We start from the raw sequence: 22,711 nt of genomic DNA on the forward strand, positions 1-22,711 counted from the left end.
GTTAGTATTATTAGTTAGTTAATGTTTTTAGCAAAATTGTAAGGATAGCCTTTATATTTCACCCCTCTCTCTGTTCACTGCATGGTTCAGTCTTGCTTAGTTTCCAGTAGGTGCTACAAGCAGAAAAGAACGTGAACTGTCAGGCCCTGGACACACTGGCTGCGGTTGCGCCACGGAAACGCTGTATGTTGCGGTTGTCTGTTGTTCATGCTGCCAGCGTTGGTCATAGAGGTCTGGCTTTGTGTCATCAATCCTTTATGAAATGTTCGCTCATCGTGAAATGTTCACTCATCGTGCATTGTGACAGAGACTACTGCCCATCATCTGGAGTTCTCTTCAATAACTTTTAACAGCCTATAACTACAACCTTTGTGAGGTTTCTGGTGGGACAAATGTATTTCCTTGTATAAAACTGGTCCTTTATACTGAAATAAATACCAGTACTTTACAGTATGAAGTCATGCATCTCCTCAAATATTTTAGAATAAAAGCTGTTTAAAAAACAAATGAATGGCTTCAGTCAACAGAATAGCTGGAGAGCTTTTATTTTGAAATGGGTAGAGGAAGTGTTGCCAATTGTTATGTTTGGCTTTTGATTCATTGGCACAACAGCTGGGAGAAAAATGTAACTTAACTGATCTTTAAAAGATCTATTTAAATAAAATAACACCCTGCCGAAATAAGGATTCATTGGCAGGTTATAATAACCCTTTTTGTATGCATCCATCTCAACGCAGCACATTAGGACTAATTTATTCATGTAAAATTCACTATTGTGTCTAAAAAACGTTTTTTTTGTATGTTGTCCATCTCTATTGCACAACAAAGTCCCTAAGTCACTTTGAAAATGTATACAGTGGTTATTTAGCTCATTTGGAGCTGATGAAGAGTGCTTATGTAGCTAATGTAGGGTTCTAGTTTTTAGTTTTTTCTTTAATTTTCTCTATTATTAAACTATGGAACATCAAATAGGTTTCCCTGTTCACACATACAGTCCCTGCGGAGAAACGGATCTCTGGAGTCCAGTGCATGTCTGGAAGCAGCTTTATACAACACAGGCGCTGATCTCCGTCATGTGAAAGCATTCACAGAATCACTTCCTGTTTGGCAATTTGTCTTCAAAGTAAAAGCATAACGTTCACTTTGTTGTTACATCCAATGCTTTACACTGAGCGGAATTGCAGAGCTTTAATTTTGAAAAGTTGTGGACTTGGGTCTGATGAGCTTGATACAGACCTCTGATAATGAACAAATAACAGCACTTCAGTAAATCTAAAGGTTTAATGAAGCAGCCACACTTGCTGCGTGAGGAAAAATATTAGTCATATCAGACATCCCAAATTGCAGCTCAGCGCTGACAAGATGCCTGTCTGAACAACAGACGCCCGTGACAAGAAGCAGACGCGTGGCGCAGGCGTCATGCGCTGCTCACGCAGCCAGTGTTGCCCGGGCATAATGAGGATTTCAGACTAAACTCCTGTGTCCAGGACATAGACTGTGGTCCAGCACTTAATTTCAGCTCTGTTTTAAACCTACCCTGGAGAGACACAAAATTATCGGAAGCAAGAACACGGATTTACGGACTGTTACTACAAACTTTTGGTCTGAAACTGGGCAGCCATGGGAGCTGTTCTGGGAGCCTTGACATTCGCCAGTTGTGTAAGTTCTGATATTGCGAAAATGAACTGTGTTATCAACAGCCGCCATTGATGTTAAATGTTAGTCTTATACCTGGTGTTTTAGTCCCAATACTGCCCTTTCTTTTGGGCTAAGATAGAGCAGAACGTGACGTACAGCATTTAGTGACTCTTGTTCGATGTTGACGTATTCACAGAGCAATGATTACATTCGTCATACTAAATCGATGAATTGCTTTGTATTCATTCCCCGACTGTTTGTATGTTTGTGGGAAGAACGGAAACGACCATATTCTAGTAACCGGCGTTTTGATCACTTGCCTTTCGCTCGCTGCTTAGTTCGGCCACCACCGTCACTTTACACAGTTTCCGTATTGATGTCATTTCACCAAACTACCCGTTAATTACTGAAGCTGTGGAGTCCTCACTGAGCTCACAAGTCATTTATATCTCATTAGAGAGATGGTGATAGAACTTGTTGTATCTACAAGCACATAATCAAAAATTATAACGACTGGTTCACAGCAATGTAGTAAGTTACACCGTGTGACCAGTATCGAACAGTTCAAAGACGGAATGGGCAGATGTCTGATCAGTGAAAAGAGAAGAATTGCACATGACTGTTGTAACAAGGGGAAAATTGTAAATGGTACTTTATCAAATTAGAACTAATTCCGTGACGTCAGAGTCAATTAGACATCCCTGAAACACGATGTGATAAATTGTTGCTCTAAAACAAGGCAGAGTTTCGATCTTTTTGGCCGCTCCAAGCATCTTTACCGAATCAGCGCAAATAGACGCGCATTAATAAATGACGGCTTACTTGACCAAATTGCTCAATCCACATATATCTAAAAATGAGTGTCATCATTTCATCTGTTTGTTAGTTAGTTTGCAGCAAAACGCAAAAACAGAAATTTTGTGTAATTGTGGTATTTGACAAAAAGAAGAATTCATAAAATGTTGCCACCTTTTCCACTTTGCGAAAAATGGCGTTTTATTGACATTTTAATGAATTTTCCAGGAAATAATTTTAAGGATCCTTGTTAAATAAACAATTTATATTTAGGGGACTGATTTCTATAAGTGTGTTTATTTTGGTACAGCTTGATGGAATTTAATGGTACTATTGGGCCCTGGTGGGGGTATGTGCTCTACTGCCATTGTAGTTTCTAATAAACACAAAACAAAGGTGTTGTGTGTCTCATAATGGAAATCATAGAGGCCACTGCAATGTAAATAGTTGATCATAACAGACTTGGTCATCTGCTTACACATGATTAATTGGATTAACTCGGCTTTGTTGCCTTGTGCAGGGTCTGGAAAAGGGCCATAATCAGAAATACCTTCAAAATAATGGATTCAGATGATGGTAACAGCAGGTATATGTACTGCAGGAGGAGAGCATACGAGTAGATAATCAAACATATGGGACAGGATCCATTTTAGATAACTGGCTTGAGTTACAACAATTACCACGAGAGGATAATAGGCTTAGGCTGCTGGGCAGTACAAATGCTTTATTCGGTTGTTTATCTGTTCAATTCTGAATTCAACAACCTCACAATTTATACAAATGATTAAAAATAATGACACTCATCACAAGTTTTGCAATAATCAAATATTAAAACAAACATAACAAATGCGGAATTTGCAGTGATTTTGAAATAGAGAAAACAAACAGATACATTTCCAAGCTATGACCAGCAAATATTTGGGGATTTTATAATATATATACATGATTATTATATTATGGAAATTGTCATCAATTTAATAAATTACTAATAATTGCAGCAATGTGGTTTGCTTGGCTCTACTCTTGAGTAAACGATTATCTAAGGTACTGTAATGTTCAAGCAAAATAAAGACCATGCCTCTGTCAATTTTACACTAATGAACACATTATCATGGTTTGTGTTGGTCTTAAGCTTGGTCAAGCTGGCCATGTGCTGTTATCTGGCACATATTACCATGGCCTAGTCTGTGCTCGTACTAAGCCGACCTTGTCTGGCTAGGTATTAACTTGTTGACTATATCTGATCCTCTGTATCGCTTAACACCACCTTATCAGTGTGTGTGTGTGTGTCAGAGAGAGAGAGAGAGAGAGAGAGAGAGAGAGAGAGAGAGATTTAAAACCTTTATTTTTCAAAATTTATACAAAACTACTGTCAATGTTTCAATGACAATAAGTGGATCTGTACAGTACATTTCAGAACAATATTAAAACCTACCTAGAAAATAACATTAAATATTAAAACATCGTCAATCACAGAACATATTACGTCATTAAAACACCACTGTTTGATGAAGCCATCCATGTTCTTCATTTCTTTAAAAAACCTAAAATCTACCCAGACTCTGGCCTTCAGCAGCGAGATAAAAACAGGAAGAGCTTCTTGTCCTGTCCTGTCCTCTACTCTGTTCTTCCTGCTGCTGTAGATGGACATTTTGGCTTCTCCTACTATCCAATTTAATCATTTCCACTTGCACTGGCTGGATTGCCTATATCCAACTCCTAGGATGAAGGCACTCTTATTCCATGGCTCATCAAACTGTTTAAAAACATTCTGAAGTGTATTAAAAAGGTAACAGAGTCTTTTACAAGCATGAAAAACTGTTTCTGCTTCTCCACAAAATGGACAATTGCATTTGACTGTTGGGTTGATGATAGAAATAAAACTGTTAACCGCGATGGCACGTATAAAATCCTCCATTGCAGGTCACCAGTCCTTTTCTTCAAAGGTGGTTTGTATAAAACCTTCCACACTGGTTTGACATTGCTGTCCACATCCAGTCTTCTCCTCCACACCGTGTCAGTCCTCACATTCAGGGTTAAAACACAACATTCATACATGGCTCTTCCTTTGGCTGTGTACAGGTCTACCTGTTTCCAGTCCGTTTTATTTAAAAAAGGTCCTGTGAGCCCGTCCAGATTTGGACTAAAACCTAACTCTGGAAAGGGGTCGCTGTCGTCGGGGGTTTCGGTTCCAGTACTGTACTCCTGTAGCATCTTTACCTCCTCATCTGTGAGTCTCTTAAACCATAAATAAAAATTCTCTCTGCCTGTCGCATGGACCTCTGTCCAATGAGAGAAGCCACAGCCGGGATGTCGGTTAGTCCAGGACCTGCTGCATCATCTATTTTCCTCAGGGTTACAGCTCCGGTGGTGCACAGCATACTGGTGAGGCCTGGTGTTGAGCTGCTCTGGACATCCAGCCTGGCTCCATTGATTAGCGGCTCTTCCAATAGCCAGTGCAGAGAGTTTGCAGGTTCCAGCCTTTTCCATTTAAAAAGGTTCCATGTCTTAAAAAGTGACTGATAAAAAGGAGATAATCCATACAGTTTTAAAAGCTTAAAATCCATTAAGAACAGTGCCATGTCTAAAACCAGACCAGTTGTCCCCCTCAGGATGCTGTTTGTCACTTGTCTCCAAACAACATCCTGTGGACCTGCGAGATATTTCTGGATGAACTGTAATCTAAAAGTGGCTATTCTGCTTTGAATGTGCACCAGCCCTTGCCCCCCCTCCTCCTTTGGTAAAAACAATACACACTGGGGCACCCAGTGTAATCTGTCCCAAAAGAAATCTGTTAAAATGGCTTGTAGTTTTTGTGTGAGTCCTTTTGGTGGTTCCATGCATGCAAGCCGATGCCACAGAGCAGAAGCTACCAGGTTGTTAATTATCAATGTTCTGCCTCTGTACGATAACTGTGGTTTCAGCCATCTCCATTTGTTGAGTCTTCCTTGTATTTTCTCAGCCACCCCCTCCCAGTTCTTCTGAACTATGGACTCATTGCCGACATATACCCCCAGGTATTTGAGACCGTCTCTTCTCCACATCAACCCCCCCGGCAGGCTGGGTAGACCCCCCTCCCAACTTCCAACTGCCAGCGCTTCACATTTCCCCCAGTTTACTCTGGCAGCTGACATGGTTTTAAAATCACTGACAATTTTTCCGAGTTCTTGAATATCCTTCTGTTTTTTTACAATGACGATGATGTAGTCTGCATATGCTGATAAAATGTGGCTTTTTTAAAAATCATTTAAAATCAAACCTTCAATGTTAGCTCTTATCTTATTTAGCATGGGTTCGATAGAAAGTGCATATAACATCCCTGAGAGCGAGCAGCCCTGTCTCACCCCCCTGTGCACTTTAAAAGGTGCACTCAGGCCTCCATTAATCTTCAGTACACTCTCAATGTCCTGATACAAAACCTTGATCATAGCTATGAGACATGGGCTGAGGCCAAACCTCTCCAGAGTCTTCCAGAGGTAAAGGTGCTCAACCCGGTCAAAAGCCTTTTCCTGGTCTAGAGAAATGAGACCAGTTTTTATGCCTAATGAACTAGAGAAGTCCACAATATCCCGAATTAAGGACACATTGTCCAGGATAGACCTACCAGGCACACAGTAGGTCTGGTCTTGGTGAATCACTTGCCCCATCACCTCTCTCAGACGGTTTGCCAGCACTTTGGAAAGGATCTTGTAATCCGTGCATAGTAGTGACACAGGACGCCAGTTTTTGATCTCCTGAAGATCTCCTTTTTTTGGCAGGAGAGTTATTACTGCCCTCCTGCAGCTTATCAGCAGCACCAAGTCTCTAAAACTCTCGTTAAAAACAGTTAAAAGATCTTCGCCCATCTCGTTCCAGAAATCTTAAAAAAACTCTACCGGAATCCCGTCGATGCCCGGGGCCTTTCCCCCCTCCATGCTCTGCAGGGCCGTGTAGAGTTCTTGCATCGACAGGGGCCCATCCAACCCAGTGTTCACATCTTGTGGGACTTTGGGCAGCTCTCCACAGAATGATTCATACATGGCATTGTTCTCAGTGTATTCACTTTTGTACAGATCATTATAAAAACTCACGTCTCTCTTCCGGATCTCCTTGCTGTCACTGAGTTCTTCTCCTTCAGGAGATCGCAGAGTGTGGATGATTCTGCTTTGTCTGTTCTTCTTATCCATTCCAAAGAAGAATTTCGATGGTGCATCCATGAGCGCTGCCGTCTGGAACCGTGACCTGACCAGCAACCCCTGAGCCTTAGTGCCCAGTAGGTCTGTAAGAGCAGATTTTTTAGACTTGAGATCTTTAATATGATCTCGATTTCCAGTGGAATCTATTAAATTCAGCAACTCCACAATTTCCGTCTCTAGATCCTCCATAGATCTGGTTATGTCTCTTGTAACATTGAGAGTATACTGTTGACAGAGCTGCTTTATCTCAACCTTCCCACAGTCCCACCACAGTTTTAAAATGTAAAAACATCCTTAAAATGTGCATCACATAAAAGAGACGTGTTAAAATGCCAGTATGCACTTCTGGACTTTAATTTAGAGATAAAAACGTTGCACACAACCAGCGCGTGATCCGTAAAACCAACAGGGAGTATATTGCACTTTTTGAAGATGTTAAAATTATGTTTAAAACAATAAAACCGGTCCAATCTCGCCATGGAAATTAAATTCCCTCTGCAATGAGTCCAGGTCTATTGTCTTTTATTGTCATTCATCCTTCTCCACACATCACAAAGGTCATGGGCCTGCAGCAGCTGCCTCAGTGCACGCTGCGATGCACTGTGGGGTTCTAGATGGGTCCTGTCTAAAACATCATCTTCTGTACAATTAAAATCTCCTCCTAAAAATAAAAAATCATAAATTTTAACTTTGCTTAAAACTGTGTCTAAAACCTTTACAAAACAGACTCTGTCGGGTTCTAAGACAGGAGCATAAACATAAAAACAAAATAAAACTGCTCAACCTTTGCCCTCACCACCAGTAGTCTGCCCTCCACCACCTCCTCCACTTCCAAAGACTCTGGTGTGAAACACCACTTCAGTTCTTTTAAGTTTCATTTGCTGGAACATCAGAGACCTCTTCGCCGCGTCTCTGGCTCCGTTTATATTCAACGAACTAAAAGACTCATGTTGTAAAATATAAAAAACCCACACAAAAACAGGACTGATTGGTAATCAGGATGTAAAACTTTATTCATCATCTTCATCATTGTTTTTGTTTTTCTGTTGTCTAATTCTTTGAACAATATTTTGAGTCTATATATCTCCTGGTCAGTGAAGCCTCCTCTGCCTTTGCTGCTCATGTGCAGCCGGGCAGAGTTTGAGAGCTGCTCTTTATCAGAGAAATAATCTTCTATTTTCAATCCTTTCATATTCTTTGTTTTCTGGAGAAACACTTTTATCTTCCCCGCACTGTAGCTTCTTGTGCTCTTTTGGCTTCCTGTCCTGAAGTCGGAGGATTCACTGTCAGCAGAGTCGGTCTCCATGTTGGACTCGGACTCTGCTGCTCCTCTCCCTCCTTTCTTCACTGTTCCTTTTTTTGCCTTTGAGCTTCCACTGTTGCTCCTGGTCTTTCTTTTCAGATGAGGAACTTTAAGCACCTCCTCATCACCCTCCATGTCAATATCGCTTACCTGATCTACCTGTTGGACCCCCCCTGTTCCCCCTCACCTACCTGATCTACCTGTTGGACCCCCCCTGTCCTTCCTCACTCACCTGATCTACCTGTTGGACCCCCCCTGTCCCCTCCTGTCTTTCCTCACTCACTTGACCTTCCTTTGGGACCTCCCCTGTCCCCCCCCCTGTCCCCTCCTCACTCACCTGACCTTCCTTTGGGATCTCCCCTGTGACCTCCTGTCCCTCCTCACTCACCTGACTCTCCTGTTGGACTCCACTTGTCCCCTCCTGTCCCTCCTGCCCTTCCTGCTGGACCCCCCCCTGTCCCCTCCTGTTTTTCCTGAGTGTCAGCTGTCTTATTTCTCTGTGGACACGCTTTAGCCTGGTGTCCTTCCTTCTCACAGCTGAAACACTTCGTGTTGTTTGACGTTGTGGAAGAGTTCACGTAGTCGAACTCTTCCACTCTGAGTTTAAACACCAGGTTCAGGTCCTCAGTCCTGTTATTCATGATCATAAATAGATGCCTTCTGTGGGACATCACGTGTTTTAACAGAGGGGACCTGCATCCTGAGGACACTTTCTTTAGTTGAGACACTATCTTTCCGTGTCTGGACAGTTCTCTTATCAAAGTCTCGTCTCTAATAAACGGGGGGACGTTAGACAGAGTCACTTTAACCGCCGGTGTGGCGAGAGGCAGAACAGATACGAACGTATCGCTCACTTCAATCCCGGTCGCCACCACGTGTTCGCCTTCTCTACGCTGTCTTGAAAAATGACAACCGCGTTGTTCATTCTAGCAGCGGACTTCACGCTGCTGTGCCCCACCACCCTCCCCGCGGCCGACTGCAAACACTCACACACACACGCACCACCTAACACCTCCTCCGTGTACACCGCAACACCACAAACCCTATAACCGACAATACACTATATATATATAAACAGAATTATCAACAAATAGAACAAAATCGCACAAACCCCTCATTAACCGCAACCAGCTCTCAGCTCACACACTTTTTGAAAATAACTTTATTAGGCACTATTTAACTACACACATTGTACCACCTAATAAATTATTTTAAAATACACATTTCGGCAATAAATATATAAATAAAAGATTCACACAAGGTAATCAGCATAAACAAGTTCTTGAGCTGTCACAGAACATAAAAACTCTTGGAAACACCACAGATCATTAAAAGAGTCCAGGTCACCTGCTGCTTTATAAAAACTAAAATCAACCAATACTCTGGATTTAATCATGTTGATACAGACAGGGACGGACTAAATCTGGAGGTTTTCCTCTATCTTCCTCTTCCTGGTTATATACACTGCCATCTTGGCCTGCCCTAAAACAAAGTTTAAAAGCTGGCTTTTGTGTTTGTGTTTGTGTTGGCGCGTGTATCTAAAACCATAAATAAAAACCTGCTTGTTAAAAACTTCTTTAAAACTGGTAAAAACAACTTGTAAAAACAGAAAGAAATCAGAAAGACGGTGACACTCATAAAAACAGTGAAAGATGGTTTCTCGACTACCACAGAATGGGCATTTGTCTTCCACTGTAGTTTTGATTATGGAGACAAAAGCGTTTACTGCCATGATGGCGTGGAGCACCATCCACTGAAGGTCTTCGTGTCTTTTACTGAGTGGAGGTTTGTACAGCGACCTCCACTGAGGTTTGAATTCTTGGTCTAAACCAAGATAGCTCCTCCAAGGAGTGTCAGTTCATCCATTAAGTTTCTTTATATTCAGTGTTTTTACCATTAGTTTGTAGAGAGTTTTACCCGAAGCTCCCTCCAGGGAGACCGGGTGAGCTGGCTTCACCAGAGGCCCAGAAGAGTCTTTTGTATCCAGTGCCAGGAAAGTGGCGGGGAAAGGGTCCTCCACATTGGGGGAAATAGAACCATCTGTGAATGAGTTTAAAAGCAGGATGTCCTGACCTGTTAGCCTTTGTTTCCAGTGGTCAAGTACTTTCTCCTTGATTCTTGTTGGCCAGCCCCGTGGGGTCTTCTAGTTGGGGCCCGGCTAGCTCCTCCACCTGGCCCAGCATGGAGACCCCCGCAGCCCACAGCACTCTGGACAGGGTGACTTCTGCCCAGCGGGGATGATCTAAAACAGTCCCGTACAGGACAGGCTCCTGCAGCAGCCAGTGCAGGGAGTCCCCCTGCTGCCTTCTCTCTTTTTTTTTAAAGTTTCCAGACTTTAAAAACACTTTTGTAAAAAACAGGAAGAGATGGTGTGATTATCTTGGTATCATTCATTAAGAACAGGCTAAAATCCAGACCCAGGGTGTTAAAATGTTGCAGGATGCACCGGGATAGAGGTCATCACAGAGTATCTCTTGGCCCAGTCAGCAACCTCTGTAGGAACTGGAGGCGGAAGGCAGCGCCCCTGCTGGCCAGATGGACTAGACCCTGTCCCCTCTCCTCCTTAGGACGGAAAAGGACACTCTGTGAGCCAGTGCATCTTGCCCCAAAAGAAATCTATTAAAACCCGTTGTACCTCTGCCAGGAGAGAAGGTGGAGGCCAGGTTGTTTGCAATGAGTGTTCGGCCTCTGTACGACATTTTTTTGCATCAGCCATTTCCATTTTAACAGTCGACCTTTGACTTTTTCTAGGACATTGTCCCAATTTTTTTTGATTTGGGTCTCATCTCCCAGGAAGACTCCGAGGTGTTTGAGTCCTCGCCTTTTCCAGACCAGACCTCCAGGCAGCCTGAGCCGATCCCCCAGCCTCTCTCCAACCATCAGAGCCTCGCTCTTCCCCCAGTTCACCTTTGCAGAAGATATAAAACCAAAGTTATTTACAGTGTCAGATGAAATATCAATGTCTTTTTGTGTATTTACAAGGACGATAAGATCATCTGCATAAATTGATAATTTAAAAGATACACTGCACTGGGGGAAACACACACCTTTTTAAAACCATTCTTAGCTTATGGAGTAGAGGCTCGATGGCCAGAGAGTACAACATACCAGAGAGAGAGAAGCCCTGCCTCACCCCTCTCTGGATGTTAAAAGGAGCACTCAGCCTGGAATGTCAGTATAGAAAACCTGGACCATGGTTATAAAGCCTGGGTTGAACCCAAAAGCAGCCAGAGTCTGCCATAAGTACTGGTGTTCAACCCGGTCAAAAGCCTTTTCCTGGTCAATGGAAATAAGACCAGTCTCTACTGCCAATGAACTGGAGAGGTCCAAAACATCTCGAATCGATGTGACATTGTCACTTATGAGCCTGTAAGTCTGGCCAGGGTGGATGAAGGACGCCATAACCTCCCTCAGTCTGAGGGCCAGAGCTTTGGACAGGATTTTGTAATCCGTGCACAACAGAGAGACCGGCCTCCAGTTCTTCAAGTCTTGTAGGTCTCCCTTCTTCGGCAGCTGGGTGATGACGGCCCTCCTGCAGCTCAGAGGGAGCTTTCCGTTCTGGAGACTGTCATTGATTACCTCGAGCAGATCCTGTCCTAAGATGTACCAAAAGGACATCAGCAGGAAGGCCGTCTATCCCTGGAGCTTTGCCACGCTGCAGGCTCATGGTGGCTCTGTGCAGCTCTTCCAGTGTTATTTCTGCGGCTAGCTCTCTGTTGTTGTTCCTGCTGACCTGAGGGAGACCATTCAGAAAGCTGCTTTGCACATCTGGATTACTTGACCACTCACTCTTAAAGAGGTCTCTATAGAAACCGGCAGCAAACTTCCTGATCTCAGACGAGTCTGAGACTTCAGAGCCGCTACCCGTTCTTAAACAGTGAATGGTCTTCCTTTGTCCATTTTTCTGCTCCAACCCAAAGAAGAACTGGGAGGGGGCGTCCATCTGTGAGATGTTCATAAGTCGTGCCCTGACCAGAGCTCCCTGTGCTGAGACGCACAGCAGGTTGGCTATAGCAGGCTGTTTGGACTTGAGGGAGTCTAAATGCCCTTGATTTCCTGTAGAAGCGACTAAAGACTGTAGTTCTTCTACCTGTCTCTCCAGATCCCTCAAAGTCCAGGTTAAATCTCTGCTGACATTGCGAATGAACTGCTGGTAAAGTTGTTGATTTGTGTTTTTCCAAAGTCCCACCACTGCTGAATGCAGTTGAAGGCAGGCCTGCGCTCTCTGTGAGAAAACCAAAATAACTTAAAAGCATTTCTAAAAGCCTGGTCGTTTAAAAGGGCTGTGTTAAAATGCCAATAGGCGCTCTTTAAACAAACCTTTTTGATAAAAACGGAGTAGGAGACTAAACAATGATCAGTAAAACCCACAGGCTGAATAAAACACCTTTTAAAAATATAGAGGTGATCCAGTCTGGCCAGGGATAAAACATTTTCTTTTGCGTGACTCCAGGTGTATTGTCTATGATTACTGTTAAAAACCCTCCACACATCAGACAGCTCATGTGCCTCAGTCAGTTGATTCAGACTACGACATGATGCAGGATGGCTCTAATTGATTCCTGTCTAAGGTGGGATTTCCTGTTTAATATCACCTCCAAAACACATCAAATCATCACCACTACAGGTTTTAACAGTATCATCTAAAATGTTTAAAAATGCCACTTTTCACCCCATTAGTGGGCGCATAGACATTTAAAAACACAAGCTTGATGTTCTCATATTCTGTTTGAACCTTTAATAAAACACCTGGAATGATCTCTTCTACTGTAAATTAAAGGAAAGTGGTAAAAAAAACTCCTGGCAAAAAGAATCCCCCCCCTTTAAGTTGACTTTTAAATAGCTACAGCCTTTATGAGGTTTATGGTATGACAACTGTATGTCCTTGTTTAAAGTAGCAGGTACTCAAATAAATGCCAGTACTATACAGTTTGAAGCTCTCTCTCTCTCTCTCTCTCTCTCTCTCTCTCTCTCTCTCTCTCTCTCTCTCTCTCTCTCTCTCACACACACATTTAAGACCATTTTCAAGGCAAACCCCGTGTAAAAATAGTGCTGGCAGTAGCAGCTGAACCATGCTGCCAGTGTGAACAACAGACAATCGCAACACACAGCAGAATCACGGTGCAATCACAGCCAGTGGGTCCTTGCCATAACGTAATGAGCTCAACAGGCTGCACCTGCAATTGTGTGGTTGGGGCACGGAATCACAAAACTGTGCACGTTTGGACCAGATGGTTACATCCCCACACAGATCCTGCGAGTCTGCGAGATGTAATATCCCGTCTCATGATTTAATTTCTCTTTATCAGCTCCTCTGTTAGCTTTGTCACTTATTCAAAATTACACTATAAACCGAGCAAAATCTCTTTTAGTCCCTCAATTAGGTCAATACACTGAGATACTGACAGTTTGGGCTTTGTAAATAATGTGTGATAAAATTTCCCAAGTGGGATGAGTAAAAAATTAAGATTTTTTTTGCATTTGGGAGCGAGTCATCTGCCACGACCAGCTGTCATGAAACTTTTTATATTGTTCAGCATATCAAAGAATGTACTAACATACCTCACAGAGTACCAAATTCAGTCTGGGAGAATGACAGTGGACATACATGGCTTTCGGGAAAGGTTTGTTTCCGAATCACATGCACACCTCTCCTGTTTCCTGATTTAACGGATTCCCGTCAAAATTGTAGTGCCTTAAGATAATATATGTTATAATATGGCACTATACAAATGAAATTTAATTGAATTGAAAAAGGTTTAGCAGAGTGAACAAAGGAAATATCTTGACGTCATCAAACTTGAGTGCCCAAACTCAAAAAAAACTAAACTTTGCTATGGAGAAATTGCTTTGTTCTCTGGCTGATGAATCTGACATAGAGCCCAATATCAACACCAATAAGTTGTCCATCTGGAAGACCTATTTCCACACAGCCACCAGTTTGCATGAAGATTTTTCCCTTTGCATCTGTAGCAGTTTTTTGTTCCCTGCAGCCTCACCTTGTGAACGCTTGCCGCCCTGACGTTTTCACTCTCCACCCCTCTCCTGTTGGCCAGCTCCATTTTGAGCGCGATCTTAAACGCTTGGCAAAAGTGAGATTCTTCCAAACAGGACTATTGTACTCACTAGTACCGACACCAGGTGTCTCTCCTTCCCTGTGAGGAAACGTTACTTACTTACTTTTATTGTTATTATGATGTATTAACTAGGCGGACGCAGAGATAGCGTTCAATCACTTTACTGTCATCTTACGTGATAAAGGTCAATGTGCATGCGCTACTTTTACCATGGAACCTGACCTTGTAGGTCCACAAAGCATAAGTAAACATATACAATATACCAATATTCCACACCATCTATGCGGAAATGCTTAAAGCCGACCTTCAAACTTTAACCAAGGCACTCACAGACCTCTTCAGGAAGATTTGAGAAAAGGATGCAATACCTGGTGACTGGAAAAAGGGCTTAATTGTCAAGCTCCCTAAAAAAGGCAACCTCCAGAACTGTGACAACTGGTGAGGTAACACACTGCTTTTCATTCCATCCAAAGTCTTCTGCAAAGTTCTCTTTGGCAGAATTGATACTACTATTGACTAGAGGGTGAGAAAGGTGCAGGCCAGTTTCAGAAGAGGCAGCGGATGCATTGATCGTATATTTGCTCTTAGAGACATCATTAAGCAGTGCATTGAGTGGAACAGCCCTTTATTCATTGTTTCCATTGACTTCAGGAAAGATCTTGTGATCATATGGAGTTCCTCCAAAAATGGTCACAGTTATGGGGATGTTCTATCATCAGTTTTCGTGCAGTGTCAAAGTCAATGGATACCTGTAAGATTGGTTCCCTGTAGAAACTAGTGAGCAACAATTATGCACAATTAAGTCATGTCAGATGTGTAATTGTCTTATTCATGTCCTATGTAAATAACCCAATCTATGTTATTGTTAATATTGTTGAAGTGTCTTTCTGTTATTTTATTGTGAAATATTTGCTCGCTTTAAGGTCATACAATTTCATTTCAGTTTTTTGTATTACATGCTTTTATTTTGAAAGTGTTCCGGTAGAGACGCGGACTTCCTGTTATGACTAACTTCACAACGGAAAAGTTTTATGTTTTTAGCGACCCTCCGAAGAGGCACAAGTTCTTACGGTGTTATTTAAGGAAGGCTCAAATAAACCACAAAAACATCAGTTAAAGTCTCGACCATCTTTTGGGGGATATGCTACGAGTTTTTACTAAAACTGTTTAAGCTTCAGTCAGAAAATATGTCTCCTCCTAAATTCTGAAATGTATGATTTTGTTTGTTCCCAGGTGCCATGCCTGTGCAGCAGTGCAACATGTCTGATGTGCAGCTGCTGCCCAAGCAGTAGAAACTCCACTGTTACCAGAGTCATCTATGCCTTCATCTTGCTGCTGGGGACCATTGTCGCTTGCATCATGCTGTCCCCGGGAGTGGGCAAGCAGCTCAGAAGGGTATGAGGGGATCGCTCTCTCTCTCGCTCTCGCTCTCGCTCTCTCTCTCTCTCGCTCTCTCTCTCTCTCTTTTTTTCTCTGTTGTCTCATTCCATCTGCAGGATGTTAATAGCATGTGGTGATGTTTAGAAACTGCTTTATCAAAATCATACAATTGTTCTGGATGTAACTTAAAGGGATAGTTCACAGAAAAATGAAATTTATCATCTACTCACCCCTATGCCGATGGAGGGGTGGGTGAAGTCTTTGAGTCCACAAACACTTTTGGAGTTTCAGGGGTAAAAAGGGGGGACTAGGATTTAGTGAACTATCTTCAGACGTAAATACTGCCTCCTTACTGCTCGTGTGGTGTCATACGAGTGTCCGTAAGCCCCGACATTCAAATTCGACTCAAAACAGCGTCATTTCTACTAGGGCGGAACGATATTAGGAAAACATGCGATATACGATATCCTTGTTGAATATTGCGATGATGATACGACTTGCGATAAATATACATAAACAGTCCCTGGCTAAGGACCCAGAGACCACGGACAGCTCCACAGCCGGGAGAAAGCGCACAGCCCGGCTGCAGCGCCACCATGTCCGGGGCAGACACCCGGGGAGTCATGCACAGTTCCACTAAGATCACCTACAGCAGTGGTTCTCAAATGGGGGTACGTGAAGGCACTCCAGGGGGTACGTGAGATTTAAAAAGAATATATTTAAAATTAGCATCCATTCAAAAATCCTTTAAAAATTGTTATTTAATAAATATTCAATAAAATATAAGTGTAAGTTCATGAACTGAATTTTATATTCAGTAGGCTATTCAATTTCACTATCCTAAAAACCCAGAGTCTCCCCATACCAGGATGGTTTGACCCAACCTGGCACACGCCACCTGTCATCACCTGTCATCACTGCCGCCTTGAAAACTCAAACAATGGAGTTGCGGTTGAAGCGTAGCAGCAATGCCGCTGAAAACACGGAGGGACAATTGCCAAAGAAGGTGAAACCAGAGCCGGCAAAATTCCGTCAGTATTCACAAGAATATGTTTTAATGGGATTTACGTCCACGAGTTGCCACCCACCCAAGGCTTTGTGTAGCATATCCCCCGAAAGATGGTTGAGACTTTAACTGATGTTTTCAGGTTTATTTGAAACTTCCCTAAACAACACCGTAAGAGCTTGTGCCTCTTCGGAGGGTCGCTAAAACATAAAACCTTTCCGTTGTGAAGTTACAGATTCATAACAGGAAGTCCGCGTCTCTACCGGAACACTTTCAAAATAAAAGCATGTTTTAAAAAAAACGGAAATGAAATTGTCTGACCTTAAAGCAAGCAAATATTTCACAATAAAATAACAGAAAGACACTTCAACAATATTAACAATAACATAGATTTGGTTATTTACCCTTTGTGTTTTTTCTGTGGGGAGAGATTAGCCAACAGTGGCATGAAGCCAGCACATCTTCAGCGGCATCTCCAGACAAAACATGAAAGTCATGTTGGTAAGCCACCTGAGTTTTTTAAGAAGAAACTTTCTGAATTCAGGTCATCTCAAGACACGATGTGAAAAGCCTCCCCGCAGCAAACCGAAACAAGCTACCTGTCACTTATCAGGAAAAACTCCTGGAAGTGTCATCTGACCGTGGCCTCCAGATGAAGTTTGCCACATCCACACTTACACAGTTTTGGGTGTGTGTGAAGCAGGAGCAGGAGCAGCTACTACCCTTTGCCTCCACATATTTATGTGAGGCCTCCTTCTCTGCAATGACTGTGATCAAAACAAAGCAAAGAAACAGACTGTGCCTGGAAAAGAGCTTGATCACAGCAGTTGCTTCCCTGCCACCAAGACTGACAAAGATCCTCAGTGAAGCACAAGCACAAGTTTCTCACTAAAATGTAAATGCAAAAGCACTCACTCAGTTCAATGCAACAATGTAATCTTCAGTGTTGACAGTTTGTAAATTTAAGATCAGTATTCTTTTCGATCCTTAAAGAATATATTTTAAGATGATAAATATTTAAATTTTTTATTTTGAGCTAATCTTTTATTTAAAATTAAGTTAATGATTTATTTTTTGTGAAGAAGTGTTTATCTATAATTAAGTTCATGAGTTCAGTTTGAGAACATATCTTTATTATGATCCCAAAAGAGGTCACTTTAAGTTGATCATTATTTTTATGTGCACAAATCTTTATTTATAATTGGGATAATTATTTCTTTTTAATAAGTCTTTAGTTATTTTTATATCTTTTTATTTCCAAATAGTTCAAGAGAGACCACTACAAATTTGTATATGGAGTGTCCGGTCACACTGTGTGTGTGTGTGAGAGAGAGAGAGAGAGTATCGATCATTATGTGATGATCAGTGTCGATATTGTGACGACAAACAAATCAACTTTTAAAACTGTAGCAAGTCAGAGGGAGAGAGACAGAGAGAGAGTTTCACAGTAGAATTTAGTCGGAAGAGGAGGAGCGATATCTGTTTTCAAATTCTCGTGTTTTTTTTCTATTCTCTTTTTCCAACAATGATTCATTGACCTGTCAATGATCTGAATGTCTTTAATTTACTGTCTAGGGCAGCAGGGCTCCATCTGATTGGCCAAATATTTTTGACACGCAGAGCGTGAATGCATGGCGCATGGAACACCATTTGTCGCAGTTTTTGCTGTCTTTTGCGATATATCTATCCCACAGTTTTGATATCGCGATGACGATAGATTTTCCATATATCATGCAGCCCTAATTTCCACCATGTTTTAAGCCTAAAAGTCCGCTGATATCTTCCGATGAGGTGCAATCAGGGACCGTCGGAAATGCTAACTTCCTTTAGCTTTAGCCACTTCTGGTGGACCTTTAGGCTTAAAACACGGTGTAAATTAGAGGTGTGGAAATATCTTGATTCTTAGATGCATCGGGATGCAGACTTGGACGACTCTGCATCGATGCAGAGACTGAACATAAATGATTCATGTTTTCCGCTACGTTCAATGGAGCTTCCTCCTCACTCCCACTCTGACCTGTGCTCACTTTACATTTTAACAATAAACACTGTTTAAGCCAGCTACACAACACGAGACGTAATGTGATGAGCACAGTCAGGACATCAGGGTTAAAGTGACTGGAACGATCCATAGTCAAGATCTGACATCATCGATTCATAACTAAATACAAGTGATTATCAGTTCATGTGAAGAGGGACAGAGACGAGCAGACACACACACACACTCACACACTCCTGCCGACAGAGGTTCTTCCCGCAGATTACAACGTAACGTGACGTGCACAGCCAGGACATCAGGGTTAAGACCTAACGCAATGTTTTAACTTCATTGTTGCAGAAGAAGCGACGACTCGTTTATCCAGGAACATAAATATTCATCCAGCAGGTTTTTATAGAGATCAGTTGTAAGTGAGTGATTAGAAAACATCAGAGGAGCAGAGTCACTTGTTGACCTGCGGAGTAATGCGCCTCATTGCAGTGGTGCTGCTAAGGAGGGCCAGGGGGAGCCAGGCGGGGTATCAGAGTTTGTCCTTTTAAGTTGCAGCACACAAGTTTAAATTGAATGAATGTCAAATCAGTGTGGAGAACACTGACCACTGTCATAGACTTACTGTTGTAGTCTGATTTTTGAATTGAAGACCTTATTTCGTAAAATACGGCACAATTGTTATAACGTTAACAGTCTATAATACTTTTTAAAGCACTTTCTAAATAAAAACAGAGTTCATGTTTGTCTGAGGGATTGTATTAATCGTGCCACATGCAGTAATATAGAAAATTGGAGATGTGATACATTAAATACATTGAAATGCATCGAGATGCATTGATGCATCGTTGTGAATCAAATCATTGACTGCTAAATCGTAATCGAATAGTGAGGCTAGTGAAGATGCACACCTCTAGTGGAAATGACCTCGTTTCGATTTGATTATGAATGTCGGGGCTTGCGGACACTTTGATGACATCGCACAAGCAGTATAGATGCATGTTGTGTTTTTTTGTTTTTTTATTACGTCTAAAGATAGGTCACCAATGTCTTCAATTTTATTGAATTCGGCTGCTATGCTGTTTACCCCTAAAACTCCAAAAGTGTTTGGTGGACTCAGACACTTCACCCAGCCCTCCATCGGCATAGGGGTGAGTAGATAATGAGTGAATTTTCATTTCTGGGTGAACTATCCCTTTAAGGTTGTTCATAATGTTTATTTTGTTAAATTGTTTTGCCCAGCCTTACTCAACGAGGTTCAGCTCCTGATCATCTTGGTGTTGTGTATTGATACTTTGTACAGGTAAAATGTAAACTCCTTTTGTTTTGCTGTAGATCCCAGGCTTCTGTGAAGATGGGGCAGGTTCTTCTATCCCCAGCCTACAGGCTAATGTCAACTGTGAAATGTTTGTGGGCTACAAGGCAGTGTACCGTGTCTGCTTTGGCATGAGTATGTGGTTCCTGGGATTTTCTTCTCTAATGATCAATATCAAGAACAGCAGAGACCCCCGTGCTGCCATCCATAATGGGTAAGGATTGAAGTTACCCCAGCAATGCACTCATTTTATTCCATATGTGGTGAGCTAAGCATGTGCATGTTTTTGGAAATCTAGCTGCCTTCTGATTCAATTTCTGAAAACAAGCATACACCTAGGGCCTGATCTACTAAGATCCCAAATAAAGAGTGCTAAATTGCTTGTGGATTATAACAGATTGCACGTTTGGTTGGTGGGCGGTTTGCGGGTGATCTACTAAAAATAATTGCGTAAATGATAAAAGGTGCAAACATGGTAAAGGCAGTAGTAACTGGTTTCCGCCATGGAGCATTACTGAGAGCAGAGTGACCGCAAGCACAAGGCGAAATTTATTATCATGATATTGGAGGTGTTAGTGGAAGAGGCAAACAAACATGTTGTTGAGCTACGGCAAAACAAATGAATATAACTCAAAGAAATGAGATATGGGAGAGTATCTGCGAGAAAGTAAATGCTGTGGGTAAAACAAAAATAGCGACCAACGGAATTAAGAGAAGAAGAAAAAATTGCTATTAATAATACCTCGGCAAATAAAACAGGTAGGGGTCCGTCTTCTTCCATGCCGTCTCCTCCTCACCACAATAACTGCAGCCATCTGTGCACAAAGCTGTGCAGATTAGCACCTACATTTCAAACCTAAATATAGACGCAGTCACAACCACCACAATTATTTTCAGGCTTTGTAAATCACAATGCTTGTGCATTCAAGTATTTGCATCTACTCCTCCCAATATATTGCACACCTGGGTAGAAATGCCTGATATTGCATATTAATTTAGGTAAACGTACTAAATGGACAGTGCTTGTTATTCTGCACGCAATCCTCAGTGCGCACCATTAGTAGATCAGCTTGCATGTTTTTTTGCGGGTGAAATCAAGTTTGCACACGTGACAACCTTTAGTAGATCAGGCCCCAAGTGTATTTAATAAGGCTTTTTGTGATCATTTGAGATCATAGGTTTCATAAGGTTTACATCATGTACAGCAGCTACCTTTGCCCTGCATTCACATTTGGTGTCTTGAGATTCTTTACTACAGCTGCAGCTACTGTGTATTTCTGATCTATTCATTATATTTTTGATTGTTCAGAAAAAGTTATTCAGTTTGTTCAGTTTAAAAATGTACCAACCATCATGTTACTTGGTGAACAGCTTCATTCATAAATTATTTTCAGGAGTTGTGTACATAGCTGACTAAAAAATAAGATAAGATCATCCTTACTCAGACAGGGGATATTTGCCATGTTACAGCAGCAAAGAGGTCAGTCAAAATAGACATCAGTTAAGTAATGATGAATAAACATGCAATACCTATAAATGTAAGGAAATATAAAAAAAGAATTTGAATAAAAACTTATATATACAGTGTTAGAATATGTACAGATAAATGGATTGCACAGACAGAAATGAATATTGCATATTTAGCAGAGTTAAACCTGAGTTAAAGTGCAGTCCATAATAGGTGTGTGTGGTCTACTGGGAGTAGGGCTGGGTGTACAGTCGTCCTGTTGCATAGAGGAACAACCTGCAATACCTCTCCATCAGACACTTAGGGTGCATTAGTCTGTCATTGAAGGAGCCTCCTTCATGGGGGTATCCCAGGACTGAGCTGGCCCTCTAGTCAGCTGTTGAAATGCTGCTCCCCCAGAAAATCCCTCCAAAGAAGATGGCTGATGTCTTCACAGATGCACACAGACAATGATAATGTCTGCTCTGACCCTACTTGTAAAGTGCAATGGCATGATCAGTTCAGTCCAGATTATTTTTCAGGTGAACACCCTGATACTTACAAGAAGGGGGGAAATCTACCACCAGTTATTTAATTTCCCCGCATTGATCTAGGGGCAGTTCCGTTGGCACCTGTCCACAAAGTCTTTAGACACTAGAAATTTGTTTTCACAGCCATTCAAGTACAATCAACACAGAGTTTCACATTTAATCCACAGAAAGGACAGGATGTCACATGAAACATAAAATATAATGACTGACTTTGATGCACAGCTATGTCCTGCGTCAGTTCTCTATATTTCCTGAAGTCCCCATCTGTGATGAGGCTGACGATTGCACAGTAATCAGAGAACCTCTGCAGGTGACAGGAGGCTGAGTTGTACAGAAGCCAGGGCCGTTCCTTGTGGGGCCCCCGTGCTGCAGACAGCTGTGTACGACGCACAGTCCTGGGTCCTCATATACTGTGGTTGGTTGGTCAGATGGTCCAATATTCAGGATGTGAGGCGGAGGTCTACTTGCTCCAGTTTGTCTCTCAGAAGTGCAGGTAAAATGGTGTTGAAATAAGATGGAATAAGACAACAGAGAGAGAGAGATAGTTGTTCATGATCCCTCTTACCCTTCTGAGCTGCTAGTCCACTCACGGGCACAACAGCACTGGAGGAATAAAAAAACATGATTCTCCCAGTGCTCTCAGGCTTCTCCAGGTGAGAAAGAACTCTGTTGTTGCAGCTGGTCCTCCATCTTCTTCCTGTAGTTGTTCTTTCCCTCCCTGATCCTCCTCTTAAGCTCCGTCTGAAAAACCTTCAGCTCCTCCTTGTTTCCTGACCTAGAAAGCCCCCTTTTTCTCCTTGCTATTTTGCAGATTTATTTTCCATTGTAATGTTATGTTATTTATGTTATGAAATATCATATATTTTGATTGGGAGTTATGATAATAATGTGCTGGAATGTCCTGTGTTGAGTTGATTGTTATTAGTATAATTATTATTAATGGATGATTATTACAATCTGATTTAATTTGATCATGACATGACTGGATAACTGTCCAAAACATTGCAAAGTAAATCTGCACAATGGCGTCAACACTC

At 42.0% G+C, this 22,711-nt stretch overlaps 1 protein-coding gene and 2 long non-coding RNA genes across 5 annotated transcripts in view; 2 read left to right on the forward strand and 1 right to left on the reverse strand.

The window, feature by feature from the left end:
* Positions 1–1,382: 1,382 nt before the first annotated feature.
* Positions 1,383–22,711, forward strand: part of si:ch73-267c23.10 (serine incorporator 3) — a 47,065-nt gene continuing 25,736 nt past the window's right edge. For 2 of the 3 annotated variants that reach the window (XM_034586841.1, XM_034586842.1), the window contains exons 1-3: positions 1,386–1,659; positions 15,222–15,383; positions 19,697–19,890. In XM_034586841.1, coding sequence (XP_034442732.1) covers positions 1,621–1,659; positions 15,222–15,383; positions 19,697–19,890 — 395 coding nt within the window. In that variant the 5' untranslated portion in view covers positions 1,386–1,620. Of the gene's footprint in view, positions 1,660–15,221; positions 15,384–19,696; positions 19,891–22,711 lie in introns of all 3 variants that reach the window. The other variant, XM_034586843.1, reaches the window with a different exon arrangement.
* On the forward strand, positions 4,471–5,102 carry LOC117762282. Its single transcript, XR_004613988.1, has 2 exons — positions 4,471–4,640; positions 4,891–5,102. It is a non-coding gene; the product is annotated as an uncharacterized LOC117762282 (long non-coding RNA).
* LOC117762281 lies at positions 12,159–16,958 on the reverse strand. The gene is made up of 3 exons (XR_004613987.1): positions 16,696–16,958; positions 12,605–12,619; positions 12,159–12,169 (listed from the first exon to the last, which is right to left on the reverse strand). It is a non-coding gene; the product is annotated as an uncharacterized LOC117762281 (long non-coding RNA).

Source organism: Hippoglossus hippoglossus, chromosome 5 (genome assembly GCF_009819705.1).
Source record: "Hippoglossus hippoglossus isolate fHipHip1 chromosome 5, fHipHip1.pri, whole genome shotgun sequence".
In the NCBI taxonomy this organism is placed as follows: Eukaryota; Metazoa; Chordata; class Actinopteri; order Pleuronectiformes; family Pleuronectidae; genus Hippoglossus; species Hippoglossus hippoglossus.